A 27,080-nucleotide genomic window follows, 5' to 3' on the forward strand; every position below is an offset into this window, starting at 1 on the left:
GTATGCCATCCAGTCCAGGTGCTTTATTCACCTTTATTCTGTCTAAATATTTTTGGATCATATTAATTGTGAGTCAATGTGGATCATCTGGAGCTGTGTCAATACCATGCCCATTATGGACAAGAGCTCCCCCATGCTCCTTTGTATACACAGAGCTGAAGAAGGGATTTAATAAATTTGCCTTCTCTTTGTCCCCAGTCACCCACTCTAGATTATTTTGTAAAGGGCCTACATGCTCGGACCGGACCTTTTTACTATTGATATATTTGTCCTGCTAACTTTTGCAATCTGTTGTTCAGTTTGAATTTTTGAGGCTTTGATTTCCTTTTTACATATCATGTTATATTCTTTGTAATGTGTAAACGATGATAGTGTTCCTGCATCCATGGTGCAGGTAGACCACAGCACATCAGTGTGAAAGCAGCCTTATAGGGGATTCAGAACAATAAGGGTTCATTTACATTTGCAGTTTGGAAGGTGGTAAAACCCAAAAGTTAAGATGTGTTTTACCACCACCTCCCCAAACGCACCCCCTTTAGCTGCAGAGGCCAGGGGTGTACACGTGTTGCAGCCGTAGCAAGAGTTATATGCCTTGTCATGGTTGGTGGGTGCAGCATCTGCCAAGCATGACCCAAGGCCACTCTGCAACTGCCCTGCCTTGTGCAGTACAGCTAACAAGGGGTTAAAGCAGGCAGTATTGCATTGCTTTCTCACCACCTGCTTTAACACCTTGAACCGCACAGAAGCATGCAGTTGCTGAGCGCTTTCAGAGTGGCCTCATTTACTTCAAAGGGTCACGATTGACAGGCAGCAGCATCCACCAAAGCAACAGTGGGTATAACCACTTGCCCTCCAGACGATTTATCCCCTTTCCTGACCAGGCCATTTTTTGCAATACGGCGCTGCGTTACTTTAACTGACAATTGCGCGGTCATGCAATGTTGTACATAAATAAAATTGATGTCCTTTTTTTCCCCAAAAATAGAGCTTTCTTTCAGTGGTATTTGATTGCCTCTGCATTTTTTTATTTTTTGTGCTTTAGGAAAAAAAAAAAACTGAATTTTGAAAAAGAAAAAAAAAAAACAATATTTTTGACTTTTTGCTATTAAACATGTCCAGTAAAAAAATGTAAAAAATCAAATTTCATCAAAAATTTAGGCCCAATGTATTCTGCTCCATGTCTTTGCTAAAAACAAATCCCAATACATGTAAATTAATTGGTTTATGTGAAAGTTATAGCGTCTACAAATGGTGGTATATATACTGGGATGTATGGGTTTTTTTTATTAGTAATGGCGGCGATCAGCGACTTATAGCAGGTCTGCGGCGAGCATTCTGACACTGGGGGGAACTGACTTGGAGTCACTGACATCCCACTCGATTTAAACCAATGTTTGTCATGCAATGCACACAATTGCGAGATGGCAGTATGGCAATCAGGTTTAAATCAGGTGTGAGGAGGCGACACAGTGCCCGATGATCTTTGATTTCTCCCATGTTGTTCAGGTATATCTTCACCTCTTTAAATGTTGCCTACCCCTGGTATAAGTGTTAGGAAGGGGAAGACAGCGTCTTTAGGCAAAGTTTGTTAAAGCCTGGAATTCTACTTTTAAAAAATTAAAGGTTACTAATGGGTTAAATCAGGGGTCCTCAAACTACAGCCCGCAACCCACCGAGGAAATTTATCCAGCCGCCGGCAGAGGCGTATTTGCCGCGGGGAAGGGACACTAAGTACAGGGGCGGGCAGGGGACTGCTGTATCTTACCTGGCTCCGTGTCCCAGTCCCACAACGATCCAGTCCAGGAAGCGCTGCTCCTTCATTCACTCCGGCCACTCCCTCACTCAATGTTTGCGCTTCCGCTCGGCTCCGCCTCCTCACCGGCGATTGGGCGCCAGAACTGTAGCTCAGGAAAGGCACACAGGTGGCCAATCACCTGTGAAGAGGCAAAGCCGAGCGGCCCCACGAACATCGAGTGAGGGAGAGGCCGGAGTGAAGAAGGACAGCTGACAGGTAAGTGTGCCATGCAGATGGTGCTGCTGCAATCAGGTACAGTGGGGATCGAAGGTTTGGGCACCCCAGCTAAATATTTGTATTAATGTGCATAAAGAAGCCAAGGAAAGATGGAAAAATCTCCAAAAGGCATCAAATTACAGATTAGACATTCTTATAATATGTCAACAAAAGTTAGATTTTATTTCCATCATTTACACTTTCAAAATAACAGAAAACAAAAAAATGGCGTCTGCAAAAGTTTGGGCACCCTGCAGAGTTAATATCTTGTACCGCCCCCTTTGGCAAGTATCACAGCTTGTAAACGCTTTTTGTAGCCAGCCAAGAGTCTTTCAATTCTTGTTTGAGGTATCTTTGCCCATTCTTCCTTACAAAAGTCTTCCAGTTCTTTGAGATTTCTGGGCTGTCTGTCACGCACTGCTCTTTTAAGGTCTATCCATAGATTTTCAATTATGTTGAGGTCAGGAGATTGTGAAGGCCATGGCAAAACCTTCAGTTTACGCCTCTTGATGTATCCCCGGTGGATTTCGAGGTGTGTTTAGGATCATTATCCATTTGTAGAAGCCATCCTCTCTTTAACTTCAGCTTTTTCACAGATGGCATCAAGTTACCATCCAAAATTTGCTGAAATTTTATTGAATATATTTTTCCTTCTGCTCGTGAGATTTTCCTGTGCCACTGGCTGCAACACAACCCCAAAGCATGATTGATCCAACCCCATGCTTAACAGTTGGACAGAGGTTCTTTTCATTAAATTCTGTGCCCCTTCTTCTCCAAACGTACCTTTGCTCATTCCAGCCAAAAAGTTCAATTTTAACCTCATCGGTCCACAGAACTTGTTTCCAAAATGCATCAGGCTTGTTTATATGTTCATTTGCAAAGTTTAAACGATGATTTTTGTGGTGAGGACGTAGAAGAGGTTTTCTTCTGATGACTCTTCCATGAAGACCATATTTGTACAAGTATCTCTTTATAGTGGAATAGTGTACCACAACTCCAGTGTCTGCCAGATCTTTCTGGAGGGATCGTGCAGTCAAACGTGGGTTTTGAATTGTTTTTCTCACAATCCTGCGAGCTGTTCTGTCTGATATTTTTCTTGGTCTTCCAGATGTTGCTTTAACTTCCACTGTTCCTGATGACTGCCATTTCTTATTTACATTCCGAACAGAGGATATTGACATCTGAAAACGCTTTGCTATCTTCTTATAGCCTTCTCCAGCTTTGTGAGCGTCAACTATTTTCAGTTTTCTAGACAACTGCTTAGAAGAACCCATGGTGCTGATTGTTGGGGCAAGGTCAGATGAGTCTGGGCATTTAAAACCTTTGAGATTGACATCACCTGGTCTTCCCAGACGATGATTGAGAACAATCCATGACACTGGCAGGTCTCAGATTTGCAAAAGGGGCAGAGCATGCTATAAATTCTGCAGGGTGCCCAAACTTTTGCAGACGCCATTTTTTGGTTTTCTGTTATTTTGAAAGTGTAAATGATGGAAATAAAATGTAACTTTTGTTGACATATAAGAATGTCTAATCTGTAATTTGATGCCTTTTGGAGATTTTTCCATCTTTCCTTGGCTTCTTTATGCACATTAATACAAATTTTTAGCTGGGGTGCTCAAACTTTCGATCCCCACTGTATGCTGGCTGCAGCAGCACCATGCTGGAACAGGGGTCAGCAAGTTAAGTGTCATTGGTGTCAGTCATCATGGGGCACTATTCCTCCCCCCATTGACACCAACGATGGGACACTATTCCCCCCCCCACTGACACCAACAATGGGGCACTATTCCTCCTCCCCCCACTGACACCAACGATGGGACACTATTCCTTCCCCCACTGACACCAACGATGGGGCACTATTCCTTCCCCCACTGACACCAATGATGGGGTACTATTCCTCCCACTGACACCAATGTTGGGACACTATCCCCCCCCACTGACACCAATGACGGGTCACTATTCCCCCCCACTGACACCAATGACGGGGCATTATTCCCCCCCACTGACACCAATGACGTACTATTCCTTCCACTGACACCAAAGATGGGGCACTATTCTTCCCACTGACACCAATAATGGGACACTATTCCTCCCACTGACACCAATGTCGGCACACTATCCCCTTCCCCCACTGACACCAATGACGGGGCACTATTCCACCCCCCACACTGACACCAACGATGGGGCACTATTCCACCCCCCACACTGATACCAACGATGGGGCACTATTCCTCCCCCCACTGACACCAACAATGGGGCACTATTCCTCCCCCCACTGACACCAACAATGGGGCACTATTCCTCCCCCCGACACCAATGATGGGGCACTATTCCTCCCACTGACACCAATGATGGGGCACTATTCCTCCCACTGACACCAATGATGGGGCACTATTCCTCCCACTGACACCAATGATGGGGCACTATTCCTCCCACTGACACCAATGATGGGGCACTATTTCGCTCCATAAGACACACTTGGGGGGAAATGTCTGTGTGTCTTATGGAGCGGCCAGCCCAGTATTTCCGCCGCCATTGTATGTCCACAGTCTCTGGTCACCTCCTGTACTGTGTCCGCAGTCTCTGGTCACCCCCTGTACTGTGTCCGCAGTCTCTGGTCACCCCCTGTACTGTGTCCGCAGTCTCTGGTCACCCCCTGTACTGTGTCCGCAGTCTCTGGTCACCCCCTGTACTGTGTCCGCAGTCTCTGGTCATCTGCTGTACTGTGTCCGCAGTCTCTGGTCACCCCCTGTACCGTGTCCGCAGTCTCTGGTCACCCCCTGTACCGTGTCCGCAGTCTCTGGTCACCACCTGTACTGTGTCTGCAGTCTCTGGTCATCTCCTGTACTGTGTCCGCAGTCTCTGGTCATCCCCTGTACTGTGTCTGCAGTCTCTGGTCATCTCCTGTACTGTCCGCAGTCTCTGGTCATCCCCTGTACTGTGTCCGCAGTCTCTGGTCATCTCCTGTACTGTGTCCGCATTTGTTCATAGTTTTTTTTTTTTTTTTTTTTAAACTAGTCCAGCCCTCCAAGGGTCTGAGGGACAGTGAACTGGCCCCCTGTTTAAAAAGTTCGGAGGACCCCTGGGTTAAATAAACATTTTATTTTACTTTTCAGGTTTCTTTAATGGCGATCACGTAAAAATTAAAGTGGTATTAAACCCAAAAAGAATCATTATATTGTAGCTTACCAATTCTTAGATGTGATGGCTGCATTAGTTTTCCTCATTAGGCTTCGTTTCCTTTATTTTGCGCTGAGGATCTGGCCAGAAAGGCTGTTTTTCAACAAAACAAGTTGTTCTGCAAATGTAGCAGTTAAACGGTTGATACGAACCACATTCTATTCACAGAGAAGACTACAATGATCGGCTTTTATTTTTGTAAAACCTTTATTCTAAGGTGAACAAAATCTAATGCTGTAACTGCTTACAATGTATTAATTCAAGTTCAGCTTCAGTTTGTTTGTGAATCTAAATCTGCTAGTACATCTAAAACTCCCCTCCTCCCAAACTCTTGTCCAAGAATGTAGGTACCCCAATACAGGAGCAAGGTTACTGGCCAGATCAATAGGAAAAACCAGAGGGGGAAAAAAGCTTAAAAAAAAAAACTAACACAGCCACCACATGTAAGAATTGAAAAGCTGAAATAATACATTTTTGTTTTTGGGTTTAATACTACTTTAAATCTCATCCCCTGACTGCAGATGAATGAAACATATTTCTTTTGTATACTGTTACTTTGTAACCATCTCACATATGAAAACTGTTTATATAGATCACAGCACAGGAAATCCTATCATTTAAACAGCTGGGAACTGCAGTGCCAGGGGGATCAGCAGTGGGGCAGGGTGTACACTACATGTCCTGTGTACTTCCATTACAATTATTGGACATGTGTAGCACCCTTGGATGTCCATAACTGGATAACTGACCAAAAGGTTCAAACAGCAAATTGATCACATCCAACAAAGTGCCAGCCGGATGATGTTTTTGTTTCCAAATTTTCATGACAATATCAATCCTTTGGTCGCTTGCAACTGACTGAATGACAAACCATGGCTGGAAGATTACTGATGATTAGCGATGATCTCAGGTGTGTTTGAATCCTAGTGAAAACACGTGCGAATGAGCCCGTCAGGAAGCAGTCTCCTGTACTGGGCCAATCATCTGTCACTAGGGCCACATCTATACAATGGAAACAAGGACGAAAAAAAACAAAAAAAACTTGCACAAACGCTCCAGAGTGTATTATTGGATAAAACCATGACAATTTATTGAGCTAATAGCAATGCACTCACAACACTGACAAAAGGCAGGAGGATACAGGTGACTCTGGCAGAATCGAGGGACCGGCAGCATGTGGTGATGGACATCCAGCCTACGTGACAGCCATGCGAGATGGAAACCAGGCGCCAGATAACACTGTGAGAGAATCTGGACTCATCCATAATCAGGAATTGCAGCCGCAACCACTAAGACCTCCTCCACCTGAAGTCACTCCACGAACATGAGCAATTCTCATGCGATTCAAGGCATGTACATCTCTTCATCAGCGCCATTGTTTCTGTGGGGCCACCACAGGGCTTTTTGTCCTTATTCTGACATCTATACAGTGGGCCTATACATATGTCAGGATGAGGGCAGAGAAGACCTTGGCTGCTAATTACTGGCCCAGCACAAGGACAGCTTCCAAGTGGTCTCACTGATGTGGAATAAAATCAAAAACACACCCAAGCTCATCACAACTGTTTATGAAAGGCTCCAAAATGCCAGAATTACCAAATATATGGTCAACATAAAAGACTGTCAAAATAAAGACCACCTACTGGATACAAACCAGGGTGGATAAAAATCAATGATTTAAAAAAAAAAAAAAAAAAAAAAAAAAAAAAAAAATCGGATTTTTTTAATTTAAATCGGATTTTTTAAATAAAATGCTTTTTGAGGAATATATATTACCATCCAAAGGTTATTCCATCATGAAATAAAGATTCGTTTTTTAATTATGTAGAATAAGGCTGTATATGTTTGATTTTTTTGGTAAATAAATTCCATGAATCCATTCACAATGTCATGCTCTTCCAGAGGTTTCTGTAAGATTATTGGGCGGTTTCTCTGCCTACAAGATATTATCACAGATGATTGGTTTACTTTTGCAGTTCTCAAAACTGAATTTGACTCAGCGGAGATCACATGCCTCTTCTTCACAGCAAAAATGTTATAACATGAACAGAGTTAAGAAAAAGACCTTCATCCTAACTTCTACAAACCTATGAATACAGAATCAACCCCTTCACTGCTAAGTTTCAAGAAGTTCAGTGAATAGAATAGAAACAATATTTTTCTGATTGTTTGGAGTGGAATAGATCTGCACAAGAAGAAAGTGAAACTAAGTGTGAGGAGGAAGGGGCTGACAGTCTAAGTTTCCTAAAATATATATATTTTGTTTAGCCAAATTAGTTAACAAACATGGATGTTTAAGCAAATCACATCTGCTGGAATGTTATTGTTTCAGATGAATAAATCTATTTAAATTGTTATTATTAAGGTAATGATTATTTTTCTCCTTCCTAAGTACAACAGAAAAGTTGTCCAAATATGAATGATTAACCTATTAAACTGGGGATAAAAAAACTAATATGAAAAGTTGTTATTCTAAAAATCTTCATCTACTTGTATATTAAAGTTATACCAGCAAGAATTAGTCTTTATGTAGAAAACTAGGATTTAAATCAAGCCTTACTGACTAGTGATTTAAATCGTGATTTAAATCAGTTAGATTTAAATCAAATCCACCCTGATACAAACTATGTACTGTACACATAGGAATGGTCGGCATTGTCGTGGAACAGACTATATATACGTACAGAGAGAGAGAAATGCTGGGAGTTGTAGTACAGTAGACTATACAATGCTGGGAGTTGTAGTGGAGCAGACTATGTACTGCATATAGAGGAATGGTGTGAATTGTATTGCAGCAGACTATGGTAAAATATACAGTATCTCACAGAAGTGAGTACACCCCTCACATTTTTGTAAATATTTTATTCTATCTTTTCATGTGACAACACTGAAGAAATGACACTTTGCTACAATGTGACGTAGTGAGTGTACAGCTTGTATAACATGTAAATTTGCTGTCCCCTCAAAATAACTCAACACACCGCCATTAATGTCTAAACCGCTGGCAACAAAGTGAGTCCACCCCTAAGTAAAAATGTCCAAATTGGGCCCAAAGTGTCAATATTTTGTGTGGCCGCCATTATTTTCCAGCACTGCCTTAACCCTCTTGGACATGGAGTTCACCAGAGCTTCACAGGTTGCCACTGGAGTCCTCTTCCACTCCTCCATGACGACATCACGGAGCTGGCGGATGTTAGAGACCTTGCGTTCCTCCATCTTTCGTTTGAGGATGCCCCACAGATGCTCAATAGGGTTTAGGTCTGGAGACATGCTCGGCTAGTCCATCACCTTTACCCTCAGCTTCTTTAGCAAGGCAGTGGTCATCTTGGAGGTGTGTTTGGGGTCATTATGTTGGAATACTGCCCTGCAGCCCAGACTCTGAAAGGAGGGATCATGCTCTGCTTCAGTATGTCACAGTACATGTTGGCATTCATGGTTCCCTCAATGAACTGTAGCTCCCCAGCGCCAGCAGCTCTCATGCAGCCCCAGACCATGACACTCCCACCACCATGCTTGACTATAGGCAAGACACACTTGTCTTTGTACTCCTCACCTGGTTGCCGCCACACACGCTTGACACCATCTGAACCAAATCAGTTTATCTTGGTGTCATCAGACCACAGGACATGGTTCCAGTAATCCATGTCCTTAGTTTTCTTGTATTCAGCAAACTGTTTGCGGGCTTTCTTGTGCATCATCTTTAGTAGAGGCTACCTTCTGGGACGACAGCCATGCAAACCAATTTGATGCAGTGTGCGGCGTATGGTCTGAGCACTGACAGCCTGACCTCCCACCCCGTCACCCTCTGCAGCAATGCTGGCAGAACTCATACGTTTGTTTCCCAAAGACAACCTCTGGATATGACACTGAGCATGTGCACTCAACTTCTTTGCTCGACCATGGCGAGGCCTGTTCTGAGTGGAACCTGTCCTGTTAAACCGCTGTATGGCCGTGGCCACCGTACTGCAGCTCAGTTTCAGGGTCTTGGCAAACTTCTTATAGCCTAGGCCATCTTTATGTAGAGCAACAATTCTTTTTTTTTTTTTTTTCAGATCCTCAGAGTTCTTTGCCATGAGGTGCCATGTTGAACTTCCAGTGACCAGTATGTGTGAGAGCGATAACACCAAATTTAACACACCTGCTCCCCATTCACACCTGAGACCTTGTAACACTAACGCTTCACATGACACCGGGGAGGGAAAATGGCTAATTGGGCCCAATTTGGACATTGTCACTTGGGGTGTACTCACTTTTGCTGCCAGCGGTTTAGACATTCATGGCTGTGTGTCGAGTTATTTTGAGGGGACAGCAAATTTACATGTTATACAAGCTGTACACACTACTTTACATTGTACTATATATCTCTATCTAAAAACTTTAACACACATACATACAAATGGGGTTGGACAAAAAAAAATATGGAAACACTACACTATTACATGTTCCGTCTTGAAAGCGGAAGTGATGTAACATTCTTTTATTCTGTGTGATGAGACACCTAGCTAACAGGTGGAAAGCCTCCCTTTCGTCATTCACAAAGTGCACTTCTAGTATTATGGAGTCATGTCAGAGCTTACAGTTTCAAAGAGGGCAAATTGTTTGTTCCCGCTTAGCTGGTGCCTCTGTGACTGAAGTTGCCAATTTATGTGCAGTGTCGCGAGGTACAGTATCAAAGGTTAAGGCGCCATATACAATTTTACGGGAAAACATAGTCTAATGAGCATAAGTGCGGGTGACGTGGTCAAATAACCAAACAACAAAAAGGACATTGCGCATGATTGTGACCCTGAAAAAGAAAACAACTGCTGCAAAAAAATTGACTGTACAGCTCAGTTTTAATCTTTCAAAGTCAGTGTCCACCAATACTGTGCGGAGGGATCTCCACAAGCAACACATTCATGGGTGAGCTGCAATTGCCAAACCACTAGTGACCAATTAATAATATACTCAGAAGAGGAGGGAGTGGTGCAACACCCATACAACAGGGGCTATGGATCAATGGAAGACTGTAATATGGTCTGATGAATCAAGCTTCACACTGCTCCCAACCACCGGACGCGTTTACAAGTGGTGAACACAGAAAATGGTAGATTCACTGCCAGCTACGATGTACAAATTTTGGCCAACCATGTGCACGGCATGGTGCACACATTGTTTCCAGAAAACGCCATTTACCAAGACGATAATGCGCCGTCTCACACAGTCATGGCGCAGGGGGCCGTGGGACGCCGGGAGTCGCGGCGCAGGGGGCTAGGAGTTGTGGTGAAGGGGGGCTGTGGAGCGCTGGGAGCTGTGGTGGAGGGGGGCTGTGGAGCGCTGGGAGCTGTGGTGGAGGGGGCTGTGGAACGCTGGGAGTTGTAGTGGTGGAGGGGGCTGTGGAATGCTGAGAGCTGTGGTGGAGAGGGGCTGTGGAGCGCTGGGAGTTGTGGTGGAGGGGGGCTGTGGAGCGCTGGGAGCTGTGGTGGAGGGGGGCTGTGGAACGCTGAGAGCTGTGGTGGAGGGGGCTGTGGAGCGCTGGGAGTTGTAGTGGTGGAGGAGGGGGCTGTGGAATGCTGGGAGTTGTAGTGGTGGAGGAGGGGGCTGTGGAATGCTGGGAGTTGTAGTGGTGGAGGAGGGGGCTGTGGAGCGCTGGGAGTTGTGGTGGTGGAGGAGGGGGCTGTGGAGCGCTGGGAGTTGTGGTGGTGGAGGAGGGGGCTGTGGAGCGCTGGCAGTTGTGGTGGTGGAGGGGGCTGTGGAACGCTGGCAGTTGTGGTGGTGGAGGGGGCTGTGGAACGCTGGGACTTGTGGAGGTGGAGGGGGCTGTGGAACGCTGGGACTTGTGGAGGTGGAGGGGGCTGTGGAACGCTGGGACTTGTGGAGGTGGAGGGGGCTGTGGAACGCTGGGACTTGTGGAGGTGGAGGGGGCTGTGGAACGCTGGCAGTTGTGGTGGTGGAGGGGGCTGTGGAACGCTGGCAGTTGTGGTGGTGGAGGGGGCTGTGGAACGCTGGCAGTTGTGGTGGTGGAGGGGGCTGTGGAACGCTGGCAGTTGTGGTGGTGGAGGGGGCTGTGGAACGCTGGGACTTGTGGTGGTGGAGGGGGCTCTGGAACGCTGGGACTTGTGGTGGTGGAGGGGGCTCTGGAACGCTGGGACTTGTGGAGGTGGAGGGGGCTGTGGAACGCTGGCAGTTGTGGTGGTGGAGGGGGCTGTGGAACGCTGGCAGTTGTGGTGGTGGAGGGGGCTGTGGAACGCTGGCAGTTGTGGTGGTGGAGGGGGCTGTGGAACGCTGGCAGTTGTGGTGGTGGAGGGGGCTGTGGAACGCTGGCAGTTGTGGTGGTGGAGGGGGCTGTGGAACGCTGGCAGTTGTGGTGGTGGAGGGGGCTGTGGAACGCTGGCAGTTGTGGTGGTGGAGGGGGCTCTGGAACGCTGGGACTTGTGGTGGTGGAGGGGGCTCTGGAACGCTGGGACTTGTGGTGGAGGGGGCTGTGGAGCGCTGGGACTTGTGGTGGTGGAGGGGGCTCTGGAACGCTGGGACTTGTGGTGGTGGAGGGGGCTCTGGAACGCTGGGACTTGTGGTGGTGGAGGGGGCTCTGGAACGCTGGGACTTGTGGTGGAGGGGGCTGTGGAACGCTGGCAGTTGTGGTGGTGGAGGGGGCTCTGGAACGCTGGGACTTGTGGTGGAGGGGGCTGTGGAGCGCTGGGAGTTGTAATGGTGGAGAGGACTATGTAGTGTTGCAGTCAGTCATTCTCTCCTCAGTGTTCCCGCCTCATTATTACACCTATATACACACAGGTATCCGGTCTCTCCCCTCCCCCACACGCACCTCACGTCCAGGCCCCCAACAGCCGCCATCTCCGTCTCCTTCTCGCCCACCGCCAAACACGTGACCCCACGTCACCGGCCCGCCACACTACACCACACCGGAGAAGACGAATTAGCCGCTGCCGGAAGTAGCGACTAGCGTCATTTCCGGTGTGGTGCCCGGAGCCCAAGATGGCGCTGTCCTAGGTAAAGGTGGTAGTGGGGAAGGATCGGCAGTGTGTGGGTGGGAGGTCGTAGTGGTGTACTGGGGACCGGAGATGTATTCGGTACAGACGTCTTCCTATTGTGTTCGGTGTGGGTTCAGCCGCCATGTTCCCGGAGCCCGGTGTATGGGATCAGTCACAGTACTGGGGGTAGAATGGTTCGTCCTCGGTAACCCTGCGTATAGATTATGGGTCAGGAGACCTTCCATTCTCCTCCAGTGTCTTCAGGTCCCAGCCTCCTCCACAAAAAAAGTTTTTATTTGTAGTTTTCAGACAGTAGAGAAGAGACATTTCTGTCTGTGACCCCATCTGGGAGAGTTTCCTCCTTTCCTGTCCCTGTGACACCCATACTTGGAATGGGGGGTGAGGGTGTCACCAGGACAGGAAGTAGCACTGAGAACAGGATGGGAAGTCTGAGAATCATTTCACTGCAAACAGATGAGAGGCCAATAATTTCTGTACTCTGGTATCTCTCCTCGGCACACACATTATATTACCAAAAGTATTGGGACGCCTGCCTTTAAATGCACATGAACATTAATGGCCCCCCAGTCTTAGTCCGTAGGGTTCAATATTGAGTTGGCCCCGCCCTTTGCAGCTATAACAGCTTCAACTCTCCTGGGAAGGCCGTCCACAAGGTTTAGGAGTGTGTCTATGGGAAGGTTGGACCATTCTTCCAGAAGTTCATTTGTGAGGTCAGGCACTGATGTCGGACGAGAAGGCCTGGCTCACAGTCTCCGCTCTAATTCATCCCAAAGGTGTTCTATGGGGTTGAGGGCAGGACTCTGTGCAGGCCAGTCAAGTTCCTCCACCCCAAACTCACTCATCTATGTCTTTATGGACCTTGCTTTGTGCACTGGTGTGCAGTCATGTTGGAACAGGAAGGGGCCATCCCCAAACTCTTCCCACAAAGTTGGGAGCATGAAATTATCCAAAGTATCTTGGTATGCTGATGCCTTAAGAGTTCCCTTCACTGGAACTAGGGGGCCAAGCCCAACCCCTGAAAAGCAACCCCACATCATAATCCCCCCTCCACCAAACTTTACACTTGGCACAATGCATTCAGGTAAGTACCGTTTTCCTGGGGCCGCCAAACCCAGACACGTCCATTGGATTGCCAGACAGAGAAGCGTGATTCATCACTCCAGAGAACATGTCTCCACTGCTGTAGAGTCCAGTGGCGGCATGCTTTACACCACTGCATCCGATACTTTGCATTGCACTTGGTGATGTAAGGCTTGCACTCAGCTGCTCGGCCATGGAAACCCATTCCATGAAGCTCTCTACACACTGTTGTGCTGATCTGAAGGTCACGCAAAGTTTGGAGGTCTTTAGCTATTGACTCTGCAGACAGTTGGCAACTTCTACACTCTGTGCGCTTCAGCATGCGCCACCTCGCTCTGTCATTTTACATGGCCTACCATTTCGTGGCTGAGTTGTTGTTGTTCCCAGTTGCTTCCACTTTGTAATATTACCACTAACAGTTGACCGTGGAATATTTAGTAACAAGGAAATGTCACGGATGGACTTATTGCACAGGCGGCAACCTATCACAGGACCACGCTTGGAGTCACTGAGCTCCTGAGAGCGACCCATTCTTTCACAAATGTTTGTAGAGGCAGTCTGCATGCCTAGGTGATGATTTTATACACATGTGGCCATGGAGGGGATTGGAATACCTGAATCTAATGATTTGGAGGGGTGTCCCAATACTTTTGGCAATATAGTGTAGATGGAAGGTGTAGGGGGATCTTAAGAAATAGTGGTGTGAACCTCCTGCACTGATACTCCTAAATATGTGACCTACCAAAAGAAGCTGCTAACATTAAATCATATATCCTAGATTGTAAGCTGGAAAGAGCAGGGCCCTCGATCCCCTCATGTTTTGCATTGTATTGGTATTGTTCTGTCACATGTTCTGTCCCCCTCTGTAATGTACAGCGCTGAGCGAACTATTGGCACTTTATAAATACTGTATAATAATAATATACCCATGATCTGTAGATATAAATAAAATAAAAATGTAGCGCTACTCACATAAATAACATAATTTAAACCAATAAAATACACATGTGAATGGTGACACACTGTGTAAAAAACATAGGTGAAATAAACTAAAAAATGCTGCTCACTTAGTGCCACAATATAAATAACACACAATCATGCAATATGCCACATAATACCACAAATATAGTGATATACCGCTGGACCAAGAAGTGATGGTGAACAATAGTCAAGAAAAAATAGGTCTCAACCACTGCAAACTCAATATAAAGCATAAACATGCATGACCTAGTGTATATAAATACAATAAATATCTAAAGTGCCACAAAAAATGACAAGGGACATGTAACCCCTATAATAAGTAAAAATATATCAATCAGTGCAATAAAAAACAAACAACACAATAATCAGTGTACAATATTTGTGCAAATGCCATGCAACAACACACAAATTAGATCAGACTGCAACGTCTGATCTGTGCTCAAACAGTCCAATATGATGTGGATAATATCACTATCCAATTCCAGATGACATTCGTGCTGATAATATGTGACAGTGGGTAGCTGCTGGCACAAAACAATCCGACCACCAGCTAGATTAGCCTTTCACCTCAAACCTTCGACCCCTAACGGTCAAAGCATTTTGTGGGATCACATCCTCAGATCCTTCAAGTATGCAGCCTCTCCACTGGTCTGCTCTCACCGCAAACAAATCTCCCTCACAGGGGGTCAGCACTCTGGTAGTGGCTCCTCTCCAGTTAAGGCAGGGTGAAGCGCCAATATCTCATTCAAAAACATAAAACACATTCTCCCTTAGTGCAATATGTTTATTAAATAGGACAAAATATATAAAAAAAATGCGCACTCACATAGATCTTCAGCATATGTCAGCATAGAACCTCGTGCTTTTGGGTTTACTTTGCATCCGTGGGTATAGGAATAAGGTGTGCCAAGATGGCGTCCACGGCGGAAGTGCAGCACTGCGTCAGACCTACGCGTTGCGTCTCAATCCCATGTGACTTCCTCAGGGCCAAGTACTAAGTCATGTTTTGTGAAGGGTATCAAACACTTATTTCCCTCATGAACATGCAAATCAGTCATCATTTGTTAGACATGCATTTCTTTTGAATGTTTTGTTGCTATTCTGTCTCAGTGTTACAATACACCTCCCATTTGATTTTTAGACGGATCATTTCTTTGTGAGGGCAAACATTCAAAATCAGCAGGGGATCAAATACGTATTTCCTTCACTGTATATTGTACATTCACATCAGTTCTAGTCCAGTCAGGACAGTCATACAGTCTAAGGTAACTGACACACACATACTAGGGCCAATTTAGGATCCAATTACCCTACCAGCATGTCTTTGGAGTGTGGGAGGAAACCCACGCAGGCACAGGGAGAACATATAAACTCCAGGCAGGTGGTGCCGTGGTTGGGATTCGAACCAACGACCCTAGTACTGCCAGGTGGAAGTGCTAACCATTTAGCCACTGTGCTGCCCACTTAAACTTTAACTTAAAGCAATATGCTTTGAAAATAGAAAATGCACAACAAAGGAAATGGGATTTACATACAGAAAAGCCAAACAAAAACCATCATTTACCACCTAAACAGAATAAACAAGGTTACAGTGGGCTATAGAAAAGCAATCAAGGACTGTGGATGAAAGTGATATTCAGTGATGAATCACGAATCTGCATTGGGCAGGGTGATGATGCTGGGACTTTTGTATGGTGCTGTTCCAATGAAATGTATAAAGACAACTGCCTGAAGAAAACAAGCAAATTTTCACAGTCATTGATGATATGGGGTAGCTTGTCAGGTAAAGGTGCCGGGGAGATGACAGTCATTAAATCTTCAATAAATGCACAATTTTATATTGAGATTTTGGACAGTTCCATCAATTGAAAGGATGTTTGGTGATGATGACATCATTTTTCAGGATGATAATGCATATTGCCATAGGGCAAAAGTCGTGAAAACTTTCCTTCAAGAAAGACATAGGGGTTTATTTACTGGAGAGTCCAAAATCAGACTCCCTTCTGCATAGAAACCAATCAGCTTCTAACCTCAGCTTGTTCAATGAAGCTTTGGCAATGAAACCTGGAAGCTGATTGGTTTCTATGCAGAAGGGGGTCTGATTTTGGACTCTCCAGCTTTAGTAAATAAACCCCTTAATGTCAATGACATGGCCTGCAAATAGTCCAGACCTCAATCCAATTGAAAATCTATAGTGGAAATGAAAGAAAATGGTCAATGACAAGGCTCCAACCTGCAAAGCTGATCTGGCAACTGCAATAAGAGAAAGTTGGAGCCGTATTGATGAAGAATACAGTTTGTTGATCGTTAAATCCACGCTTTTTTTTCATGATTCCATATTTTTCTCATAATTGAGTGGTTCCATATTGTTTTTCCTCTGCTTGATCTGCAAGAACAGTTGCAACTGACTACAGTTTTCTTTATGTATTTCATTTTTTAAGTGTTTCTTAAAGCCAGAAGGTTGGGATGTTAAATGAAAATAGCTTTGAGGCATGTATGTGATTCGTTTTTTTTCTATGCAATTGAACAATTGAATGAACATTTTCCAACAGTGGTGATTCCATACTTTTTGCCAGGGTTGTAGTGTCACCAGCCACAGGACCTACCTTCTGTAGCATTAGAGCTGTACTGCTTTTCAGTTTAGCTTTTTGACATTTAGTTTTTTAAAATCACTATTTTTACAATTTTTTTTTCTTTGTTGCAACTCAGCGCTGTTCACCTCCTGAAAGCTCTTTGCAGCCACTTTCTTTAATTCCACAATTTCTACAGGGTAGGTTTCCTGGTGGTGACTACAATAGACCATACCTTTACAATGTGTGTGGAAACTACTATTTGTAGTCTGCAATGGAAGTTTGTGTGACTGGGCCACAACGCAGGAGCAAGATTGGTAGACTGGGACTCGACGCTGGCAGGAACATCGGGTAGCAGCAGATTTAGGAATATTGAACATTTGTTTATATGAGATTTTTAATGATTAGGTTTACTTTAATCATTTATCCTTAATAACATGTGTTACATATTTTTTTAGGTTTGATCGCTGACTCTCCAGAGAAGGAACATGAAAAAGCAAGGGAACCTTTGTAGACGCAGACAAGCGTGAATCATTTCTGGAAGCCTTGTAAAAGTTCGGAATTCTTTGAATCGGAGGTCTCTGGCAATATGGTGAATAAACTTCTGGTTGCAGAGTCCCTCGTGGTCTTTTGCATCGTCCTAAGTATTCATTCTGTAGTGTGGGATCGCTATTCCTGGTGCACCCTAGCCTTGGCTGTGCAGGCTTTTTATGTGCAGCACAAATGGGATCGATTGCTGCAGAGTGGTGGAGCAGTGTTCCAGTTTCGATCTTCTGCCAACAGTGGACTCCTTCCAGCCAGTATGATCATCCCTTTGCTTGGCATTGTGATGAGGGAGAGGTGTAAGACCTCCGGCAACGTCTACTTTGAAAGGTTTGGGGTGGTCGTATCCGCCACCGGAATGGCCTTGGCCTATTTCCTATCCATAATTGCACTGGGTATTACTAAACCTGTGCCGAAAAACACCTGCATAGTGTCTGGAGCCACTGGTTGTGCGGTACTATATACTATGAAGAATTCTTTGGCCGTGTCAGAAATTATCGAAGTTCTGGAGGTGCTCCTCATCTTCGTGTATCTCAGCATGATTATCCTTTATTTGCTACCACGGTGCTTCACTCCTGGAGAGGCCCTTATTATCCTTGGTGGCCTCAGCTTCGTCCTCAACCAGCTTATCAAGCGTTCTTTGAATGCAATGGGTGGAAAGGGAGATCCTGTTGATTACCTCCTGCTGGTGACTTTGGTTGCTTTGGTCCTGCTAGGCATTATTTTCTCAGCCTTGTTCTTTTTCATGGACTCCACAACGTGGACCTCGTCTTTGTTTTTCTACATGATGACTGCCGTTTTAGGTCTGGGAGTCTTTGTGCCCTGGCTGCAGTACCTCATCAAGAGACATCCACTCTTCTGGCTGGTGGAGTTTCTGGTTCAGAGCAAAACACGACTGTATCTCCTAGTCTTCTGGACATTCCTCGTTCTTGTTGCTTGTGGAGTTGTTCTATTTCAAAATTCAAAAAGATCCACAGACTCCAAAAAGCCACAAGTCTCCACCATAACCCGCAAGTACTTTCATTTTCTTGCAGTGGTTGTCTACATTCCTGGAGTCATGTACGATCGTCCTTTACTGTATGTGGCTGCAGTGGTATGCTTAGCCATCTTTGTGCTATTGGAATATGTTCGCTTCTTCCGTATCAAGCCACTTGGACAGGCCTTACGGACTCTCCTGACACTGTTCCTGGATGAGCGGGATAGTGGTCCACTGATCCTGTCACACATTTGCCTTCTCTTGGGGATGTCTCTACCAGTTTGGCTCTTTCCAAGACTCTGTGCATCATCTCTTTCTGGCCCCTCTACCTTGCTCCCTTATTGTGGCATTCTGGCAGTGGGAGTTGGTGACACTATAGCTTCTGTCTGTGGCAGCTCAATGGGAGAAATTAAGTGGCCTGGTACGAAGAAGACATTTGAGGGGACTGTCATGTCCATCTTTGCCCAGATCATCGCAGTGGCCCTTATCCTTATATTTGATAGCAGTGTGAACATTAACACTGGTTACATCTGGTTAGTGGGATCCATCACATTGGTGTCACTGCTAGAAGCTTTTACTACCCAAATAGACAACTTGATTCTGCCACTTTACCTGCATATCATGTTTATGGTCTGAGGAGCTAAGAAGTCTTCTGCTCTCTGAAAAGTGAAAGTATTATTCTACACAAAGCTGATATTTCTGTTTCAGGTGTATTATGTTAGGCTGAGCCGTGTACTACTGTTTAATTTATACCTTTTTGAAAGGAAAGATCTCTTCGCTTCCAGGTCCAGCTCCATTCTAGAAAGGAGTCTCCCTCTTCCTGATCCAATCACTGTAATTTTTACATGAATGAAAAAACCCAACAGGGAGAGTGAGAACCCATGGTACTGACCGCTTCATAGGGGTGGATCTGAGTATATAACTCTTGCCGCTGGAATCCATGAGATATATAAAACATATGTGAATAGTTCAGCCCACACTAGCACATTATTTAAAACCGATATCCATTTTGCTGACCTGACCTTTTGAATGGATTTCTTTGAGGTTATGTAAATTATGAGTCTTTGAATGGACTGTCTACAAACCTGTTGCATGATGGAGTTGGCAGCCTTGAAATAATGAATTGCTCCTATATGTAGCTGGTGAGTGGGAATCCATTGTTTTAGAAATAGACTAGGTTGATGCTGTACTAAAGTGTTAACACCTTACAGAGTAATGGGAATTCATCCAAGAAAATGAGATAAAATTAGAGCTACAAAGGTTGTGTTTCTTTTAATAAAACTGGAATGAAAGGAAAAGAGCATTCCCCACAGCTATCAGCCAGGTAATTGCTTAGGCCTCATGCACACAGGGCATTTTAAAAACGCTCCTCCTCTTAGCAGCAGCGATTTGACAGAAAAAATGCCTGACGCTTGTAAAAGTGTCTAACGTTGGGCATTCATTTTGTTGGGCAGAATAAATTGAAAATTAATTAACTCGCCTAGCTTTAACACACATTTAGGCACGTTTTCTGCCAAAAAGCTGCTGCTCTGGATGCACTGGCCCTCAATTTCTTTCTCCTGCTGGTAAACACCCCTGCTACTAAAATCTTCGTGTGCTTGTACAAAGGATAACATGGAGTGTTTGGAAGTCATTAAAAATTAAAAATAAAATTTAAAAAAGGCCCTAAAAGTGGTTGCAAAAACACCCTGTGTGCATGAAGGCTTAAAGTGGAACTATACTCACATATCTTTCAGTGATGTGATGGTCACAAGCTACCACATCAACATTGCCATCTTTGCCTGGTCGTCTTCCAGGTTTTGGATCCTTGGCCATGTTGGGATGACATATGCATTCATCCTGGCAGATGCTGCAATTGTACACTGAGCTGGGCAAAGCAGATTTTGTATATTGTAAAGAAGATTGCAAACAGAGAGGTAAAAAATATTTATTGCAAAAGGAACTTAGAAATCTCTTTTATCATTTAAAAAAAACCTGCCTGGTCACACATTTTGAAACTTTTCATTTTGGATGGTATAGGGGAAGGTTTTAACCGTCAGGTTTTTTTTTTTTTTTTATGTCATCTGTGTCCCATTGAGGACACATCCCTTCCTGTCCTATAGCCAAGACAGGAAATGAGAGAAAATCCCTGTAAAGTGAGGAAATCCCTGGTTGTCACCAGAACTAGTCTCCTCATTGGAAGATGTATCCTTTATTACTGTTCTGGGGACAACCAACATTTGGGATTTTCTTTTACTTTCACTTGTTTTACTTGTGAAAACAATGAACAGGACAAATGGAGAGGGGGAATCACGCTAATGGGGGGACACAGCAGCAATAAAAACATAACAGGTGTTCTAATTCATCTCCACTCTATCCAAAGCTAAAAAAAAAGTATGACCTTTAGATATACTTTAAGGCCTTGTACACACAGTTTACTTAACTTGGGAGTAGCGGCTGTGTCCCAGTTGACATCAGTGGGACTGCCTGCATGGGGATGCACTGACCAGCTGTGCATCACTGTGTGGACAAACATGCCCCTCACATTGGCGTACACCAGTGTGAACATGGCCTAATGATATCTGTTCATATTTTAGGGGAATGCAACTCGCAGTGCTTATAAGCGAATCCAGTCTACATCAGCATTAACAGTATGAAAATCTGTGTTAGACAAGAAGCAGAACATAAAGAGGTTGGCTGTTATCTCGTAGTCCAGGCCTACTGGGATAACTGTACAAATTCTTCCCTTTAGTTTCTTTTGGCCCCATTGACATTGAACCAAGGCAGTGGAATTTTAGGGAAAATGTAACAAGGTTATAACTTCTGTATGACTATATATGGCCTATGTATATCTAGAGGTTTTATTGACAGCCCAGTACAGGTCAGATAACATTTGTTGGAAAAAGAAATAAGAATATTCACAGATGAAGACTTTTGCCGTATTTGCAGATATACAGCAAACAATCCGTCTTCTCCATAATGGTACAGCATAAATTCTAGCAGATCTAGTCTAGTTGCTATGGGTTACTGCACTTGTATTGCTTTATCGAACAAGTTTGATCACAACACAATTATTTCAGTAACTATGGCCAGTGTAAATATGATTATGTAGTTTTGGAACACTCAGGGTTACATTCACTGATGTACAAATTAGGCAAAGTCTAAGGCACCACATCTGATCTATTCTAAAGTTAAAGCGATACTAAAGGTTAATTTTTTTATTTTGTTTTGTAAAAAAACAAACATGTTATACTTGCCTGCTCTGTGTTATGGTTTTGCATAGAGCTGCCTGGATCCTCCTCTTCTTGGGTCCCCCGCAGGCTCACCTGGCTCCTCCTTTCTGTTGGGTGCCCCCATAGCAAGCAGATTGCTATGGGGGAAACCGCTACTCCGTGTGTCCAATCACACACGGAGGCGTGGCGTTATGCCTTGAGCTACTGAGAGGCAGTGTTTTTTCTTTATGGGATGACAAGGAATACCTTTTGCTTTTGTTGATTGTTTGATTTTACTTATTATTGGTTTATGTTAAACCACGTCCATGTACTTCAGGCCACAGCCATTTTGGATCAATGTCCAAGTGTCTATCTTAATTAATTCTTGCAGTGGGGGTTCCATCAAGTGGGGCTAACTGCTTATTCTAAGGGGATAGGATTAAGGTGAATTACCCTACTTCTTGCACTCCTAGGCTTCCTCCCTACTGTTCAACCGGTTCTGGAAGCCACTCAACTGGTCTCAGTTCTCCAATGTCAACACATGCAATACAGTATGCCAGGAGCATTGAAGAGCAGACCACTGGTTGCCGAGGGAGTGAGGAATAAGGTATTATATTTATTTCCCACCCTCTAGACTGAATGCCCCCCCCCCCCGCAAGGTGAATTTTTTAGCATAGAGTTAGAGTTCAGTTTTAAAGTATATGTAAACCCTTACCTTGCAAAACAAACTATTCAGTTGAAAATGGAAATGAAAGGTAAAACATTTGTGTATAGATATAAAAACATTATAGATACCTTTTGCCCCTTTTTTATAAGTGATCACATACCTTCTGTTTTCAGCTGCACAGAGAGGTGACTGTGGAGAAACAGCAGTATATACTGGTCTTCCCACTGAAAGGCTGTGCAGGAGGGGGGGGGGGGTTGTCAAGACAATCCTGATCCTTGGAGGAGAGCAGGTTGAGTTCCCAGCATAGCTAGAGAACTGACCACGGTGTGCTCTTATGCCTAGTGTGGTCAGTTTTTAATAGGAAAGGGTCTGGCAGGAACACCAGGGATTTCACACAAAGAAAGCAATACAAAGAAAACAGGATACCTTTTCATAAAAGTACATGGTACAGCAGGCACATATCAGGAATATGAGATGTTGGGTTTACATATTCTTTAAACTGAACAGGAGTGGAGTCAAACTGCTTTTCTCTTGGAGTATCGTAGAAACAGTAGAAGCTGGCAGTGATTCAGCCTGTAGAATCCATCCAATACCAGTGTGACACCCCTGGGTGAAGTCACCTTTTTATATTTCAGCATTATTCATGTAGTCTATATCTTTTCTGGTTCATTTTTTAATGTATGTACATTTAGAGGCAGAATTTGGGTTAAATTATAATAAACAGACAAAAGCTTTCATTGCCAAGCTTGTGCTAAACAGCCAAAATTTAAATCCGGGCTGATTTCTATACCTAAATGTACAATCTGCATTTTTGCTTTTATTTTTTTAATGTGCAATCATTAATGTAAATCTTAATTTATTTCTTCAGTATTGTCTATAATAAAAACCTATACAATGTTAAGAAAAAAGTAATATAAATTTTGATTTTAAAAATGTTGATTTTTCTTTGAAGATGTAAAAAATCCACAAGAACAAATCAAACTACCTTTTTTTTCAATATAAAAAACACTTTTGAGATAACCGGTGTTTGTCCATTTTTGTTTCCATGGCAACAAGAAAGGAATGGCAGAAGCATTAAGTGACAAGAGTATTCTTAATTTCTTTTCACTGATTACTGGGAAAAAATACAATAGATAATACTTTTTATGGCAATTAAAGGTAATAGCGAAGGTTCCCTTTCTCATGGCAGTGAGGACTGGTCTAATAAATCCTCCTCCGGAGTTCATGTCATGTGTACAAAGATGGAAATGGTAGTTCCGCAGTTGGTTGCAACCTGGACAAAAGAAAGTTTACAGAAAAAAAAAAAATCAAATACTTCTCAGAATAGGCATCCGGGACAATTGAAAGGTTGAAAACATTAGGTCAACATTGCATATGTGTAGTATTGTATTCTTATTTTCAGCCAGCAGAAGGCGCTTCACACTCACTTTCACAAATTTCCTGTTATTTCTTAAAATAGCTTGCTTTGAGGTTTAGGTTGTCTGATCAATAAAGGATAAGTTATTACTGTGATGACTCCATGGGGGAGATTTACTAAAACTTTAGTACTTGGAATCTGGTGCAGCTGTGCACGATAGCCAATCAGCTTCCAACTTCAGCTTGTTCAGTTAAAGGATAAGTTCAACTTTTGGACAAAAATAATAAATGCACATTTTTATGATTGCATGCAGCCATAATACTGTCCCTTGTGCCATTAATGCAAGGTGCACAAATTACCACCTTTGGGGTTCACCTGGTCCTACTCAGAGCAGCTTGTCAGTCCCTGGAGGGGGAGTTTAGCCTTTCATGGCATTCACTGCCTGCGCATGTGAAATGCACTCGTAAGGGGGGACTCTGGGGAACCCTGGACTCACCCTAAAAACTGAAGAGAATAGGGAGATTTGAACTTGCACGGAGAAGACAGGTAGAAAACTTAAAGAAACCAGCAAACTTAGAGAGTGCAGATGTATGCTGCTGTATGTTATCATTTAAAGCGGAGCTCCACCAAAAAGGGGAAATTCCGCTTTAATGCTTTGTCTCCTGCTCTCCATTAAGGATTGGCACCTGGGGGGAGTGGGTACCCGAATTTGACAGGTACCCACTCCCACTTCCGCTGCGATTGCCTAGGCGATCGGAAGCGTAAGTTGTCCTCCCTCTCCCTCCCCATAGTCTTCTGGGACACGTGACAGGTCCCAGAAGACTACGGGGCCATTCACAAAGCGCATGCGCAGTGGGCACCCGGCTGTGAAGCCGCAAATTTTCACAGCCGGGTGCCCACACTAAAGATGCCGGCGCCAGGGAGAGAAGACGACCGGTGAAACCAGCGGTGGTGAGGACACCACTGGACCAAGGGACAGGTAAGTGTCTGTATTTTAAAAGTCAGCAGCTACAATTGTTGTAGCTGCTGGCTTTTTCTTTGCAGCTGGAACTCTTCTTTAACTAGAGAGTTTTTCCCCTCAGAAACTTTAGTTTGGAAAGTCTGAATCATATGTCAAAAGTTGTGTACTCACTATATGACAGAAACAATTGAGTATTGTCCGTGATACTTTTTTTATTTGCACTAACATACAATTTTGAGGACAAGCTTTCGCAAATGCACTAATACGGCTACAATCAACTCAAACAAAACAGTACTCACTATATGAAAATCGAACGATTGGTCCTCGTGCAGAATTTTTCTTCTGAATTTCTCATAGTGTGTACCCTACTTAAAGCGAGACACCAGTCAAAAAATAAGTCAGCAGCTACAAAAACTGTAGCTGCTGACTTTTAAAAACAGACATTCACCTGTCCTTCGATCCAGCAGTGTGCTCACAGCAGCCGGTTTCACTGGCTGCCCTCTCTCCCCGGTGCCCGCATCGTCAGTGTGGTCACCCAGCTGTGACAGCTTGAGGCTTCACAGCCAGGTAACCTACTGCGCATGCGCGAGTAGTGCTGCGCTTTGTCATTTGTCCCATAGTCCTCTGGGACCTGTCACGTGTCCCAGAAGACTACGGAGAGGGAGGACAACTTCTGCTTCCGATCGCCTAGGCGATCGCAGCAGAAGTGGGAGAAGGTACCTGTCAAAATTAGGTACCCACTCCCCCAAGATTCCAATCCTTAACGGGGAGCAGGGGGATAAGGCCTTAAAGAAGAATTTCCCCTTTTGGGTGGAGCTCCGCTTTAAGGATGTTCTAATCTAACTCATCCCATTATAGTTAGCGGATTACACTTTGAAACCTGGATGTCACTGACAGCTTTGCCCCTCTGATGACTGGGAAGCAGAGTGTGACCCTGAGAAGGATGCGTAGCTAAGATCTAGGCAGATCAGGCAAGTAAAAGACAAGCAAGCTTGACTTACTAAAACAAATGAAACAGCCTTAATAGTTTTGTTACACTATAAGGATCTTACCAGTTCTCTGAACTCCACGTGGTGTTTTCTGATTCCATAACATGGAAGGAGTAGGCATGGCGAGAGTCTGAGGAAGTGTTCAGCTCACTTTTGTGGACAACCTCTCCTTGGATCAGCACTAAGCTTCCTGGACATAAGAACAGTAAGTTTAAAGTCACGCATGTTTATTTCAATATCATTCCCTTTGCAATCAGTGAAACAGATACCAAATTTCTTTCCAAAATTGTGGCAAACCTGGACTATTGATGAGCAAATGGTGAGAAAAATACAAGAGCAGATGGTGGCCTTTACTAAAAATTGTGACAACAGCGGTGTCATCCCATATGGAAGAAAATATATTTTAAAAATATTCTTCCCAAATATATTGACATATATTTGAAAAGCTACAATTTTGTCCGTATTCAATATACTGTGTTTTTCGCTACATAAGACGCACCTGACCATAAGACGCACCTAGGATTTAGAGGAGAGAAACAAGAAAAAAATATTCTGAACCAATGGACTGCAGACATAGTACAGGAGATGACCAGAGACTGCGGACATACTACAGGAGATGACCATAGACTTCGGAACACAGTACAGAGGATGACCAGAGACTGCGGACACAGTACAGGGGATGACCAGAGACTGCGGACACAGTACAGGGGATGACCAGAGACTGCGGACATACTACAGGAGATGACCATAGACTTCGGAACACAGTACAGGGGATGACCAGAGACTGCGGACACAGTACAGGAGATGACCAGAGACTGCGGACACAGTACAGGAGATGACCAGAGACTGCGGACACAGTACAGGAGATGACCAGAGACTTCGGAACACAGTACAGGGGATGACCAGAGACTGCGGACACAGTACAGGGGATGACCACAGACATAGTACAGGAGATGACCAGAGACTGCGGACACAGTACAGGGGATGACCAAGAGAGTGCAGACAGTACAGGGGATGACCAGAGACTGCAGACACAGTACAGATGACCAGAGACTGCAGACAGTACAGGGGATAACCAAGAGACTGCGGACCTTTGGGGAGGGGAGTGGGTACCTGAATTTGACAGGTACCTGCTCCCACTTCCGTGGAGTTGTCCTCTCTTTAGTGCGGGGACCCGCCTGTGCCGGGTGCCCACTGCGCATGCGCGAGAAGCGCTGCGCTTTGTGAATAGCCCGGCGTCTTCTGGGACCTGTCATGTGTCCCAGAAGACGCCGGACCATTCACAAAGCACAGCGAGAAGACTGCACAGCGCTGGAACGAGGAACGGGTAAGGTCCTGCTGCAGAGGAGAGCTGAGCAGCCGGCCCGGTATTCCGACACGGTGGCGGTGGCATAAATACCGGACCGTCCGCTCCATATTTGCTCCATAAGACAGTATTTCAAAATATATTTCAATAAATATATATACTGCATGTTGAAATGCGTTTTTATTACAAAATATATGAAAAATATTTTTAAAAATACATTTCATATATACTGTATGTCTTTAAAAATACAAATCTAAATTTTTGAAATGCATTTAC

General features: G+C 44.4%; 3 protein-coding genes across 6 annotated transcripts in view; 1 reads left to right on the forward strand and 2 right to left on the reverse strand.

The window, feature by feature from the left end:
- The window catches only part of NUP188 (nucleoporin 188), a 134,860-nt gene extending 122,726 nt beyond the window's left edge, over positions 1–12,134 (reverse strand). For all 4 annotated transcript variants that reach the window (XM_089669093.1, XM_089669092.1, XM_089669095.1 and 1 more), the window contains exon 1: positions 11,997–12,134. In XM_089669093.1, the coding sequence (XP_089525219.1) occupies positions 11,997–12,025 (29 nt within the window). In that variant the 5' untranslated portion in view covers positions 12,026–12,134. The remainder of the gene's footprint in view (positions 1–11,996) is intronic.
- On the forward strand, positions 12,113–23,211 carry DOLK (dolichol kinase). Its single transcript, XM_089669096.1, has 2 exons — positions 12,113–12,181; positions 17,273–23,211. Exon 2 carries the CDS (start codon positions 17,404–17,406, stop codon positions 18,967–18,969), a length of 1,566 nt encoding a protein of 521 aa, XP_089525222.1. The 5' UTR covers positions 12,113–12,181; positions 17,273–17,403; the 3' UTR covers positions 18,970–23,211.
- PHYHD1 (phytanoyl-CoA dioxygenase domain containing 1) overlaps positions 20,245–27,080 on the reverse strand; it is a 50,236-nt gene continuing 43,400 nt past the window's right edge. The window contains exons 10-11 of the mRNA XM_089669108.1: positions 25,562–25,688; positions 20,245–23,464 (exon numbers count right to left, since the gene is read on the reverse strand). Of these exons, the coding sequence (XP_089525234.1) occupies positions 23,419–23,464; positions 25,562–25,688 (173 nt within the window). The 3' untranslated portion in view covers positions 20,245–23,418. The remainder of the gene's footprint in view (positions 23,465–25,561; positions 25,689–27,080) is intronic.

Source organism: Staurois parvus, unplaced genomic scaffold (genome assembly GCF_062004578.1).
Source record: "Staurois parvus isolate SC_StPar_1 unplaced genomic scaffold, SC_StPar_1.0 ptg000068l, whole genome shotgun sequence".
NCBI lineage: Eukaryota > Metazoa > Chordata > Amphibia > Anura > Ranidae > Staurois > Staurois parvus.

Bases quoted from the DNA above. Each gene is read 5' to 3' on its own strand.
- DOLK (XM_089669096.1), top strand. From the start codon at position 17,404: ATGGTGAATAAACTTCTGGTTGCAGAGTCCCTCGTGGTCTTTTGCATC.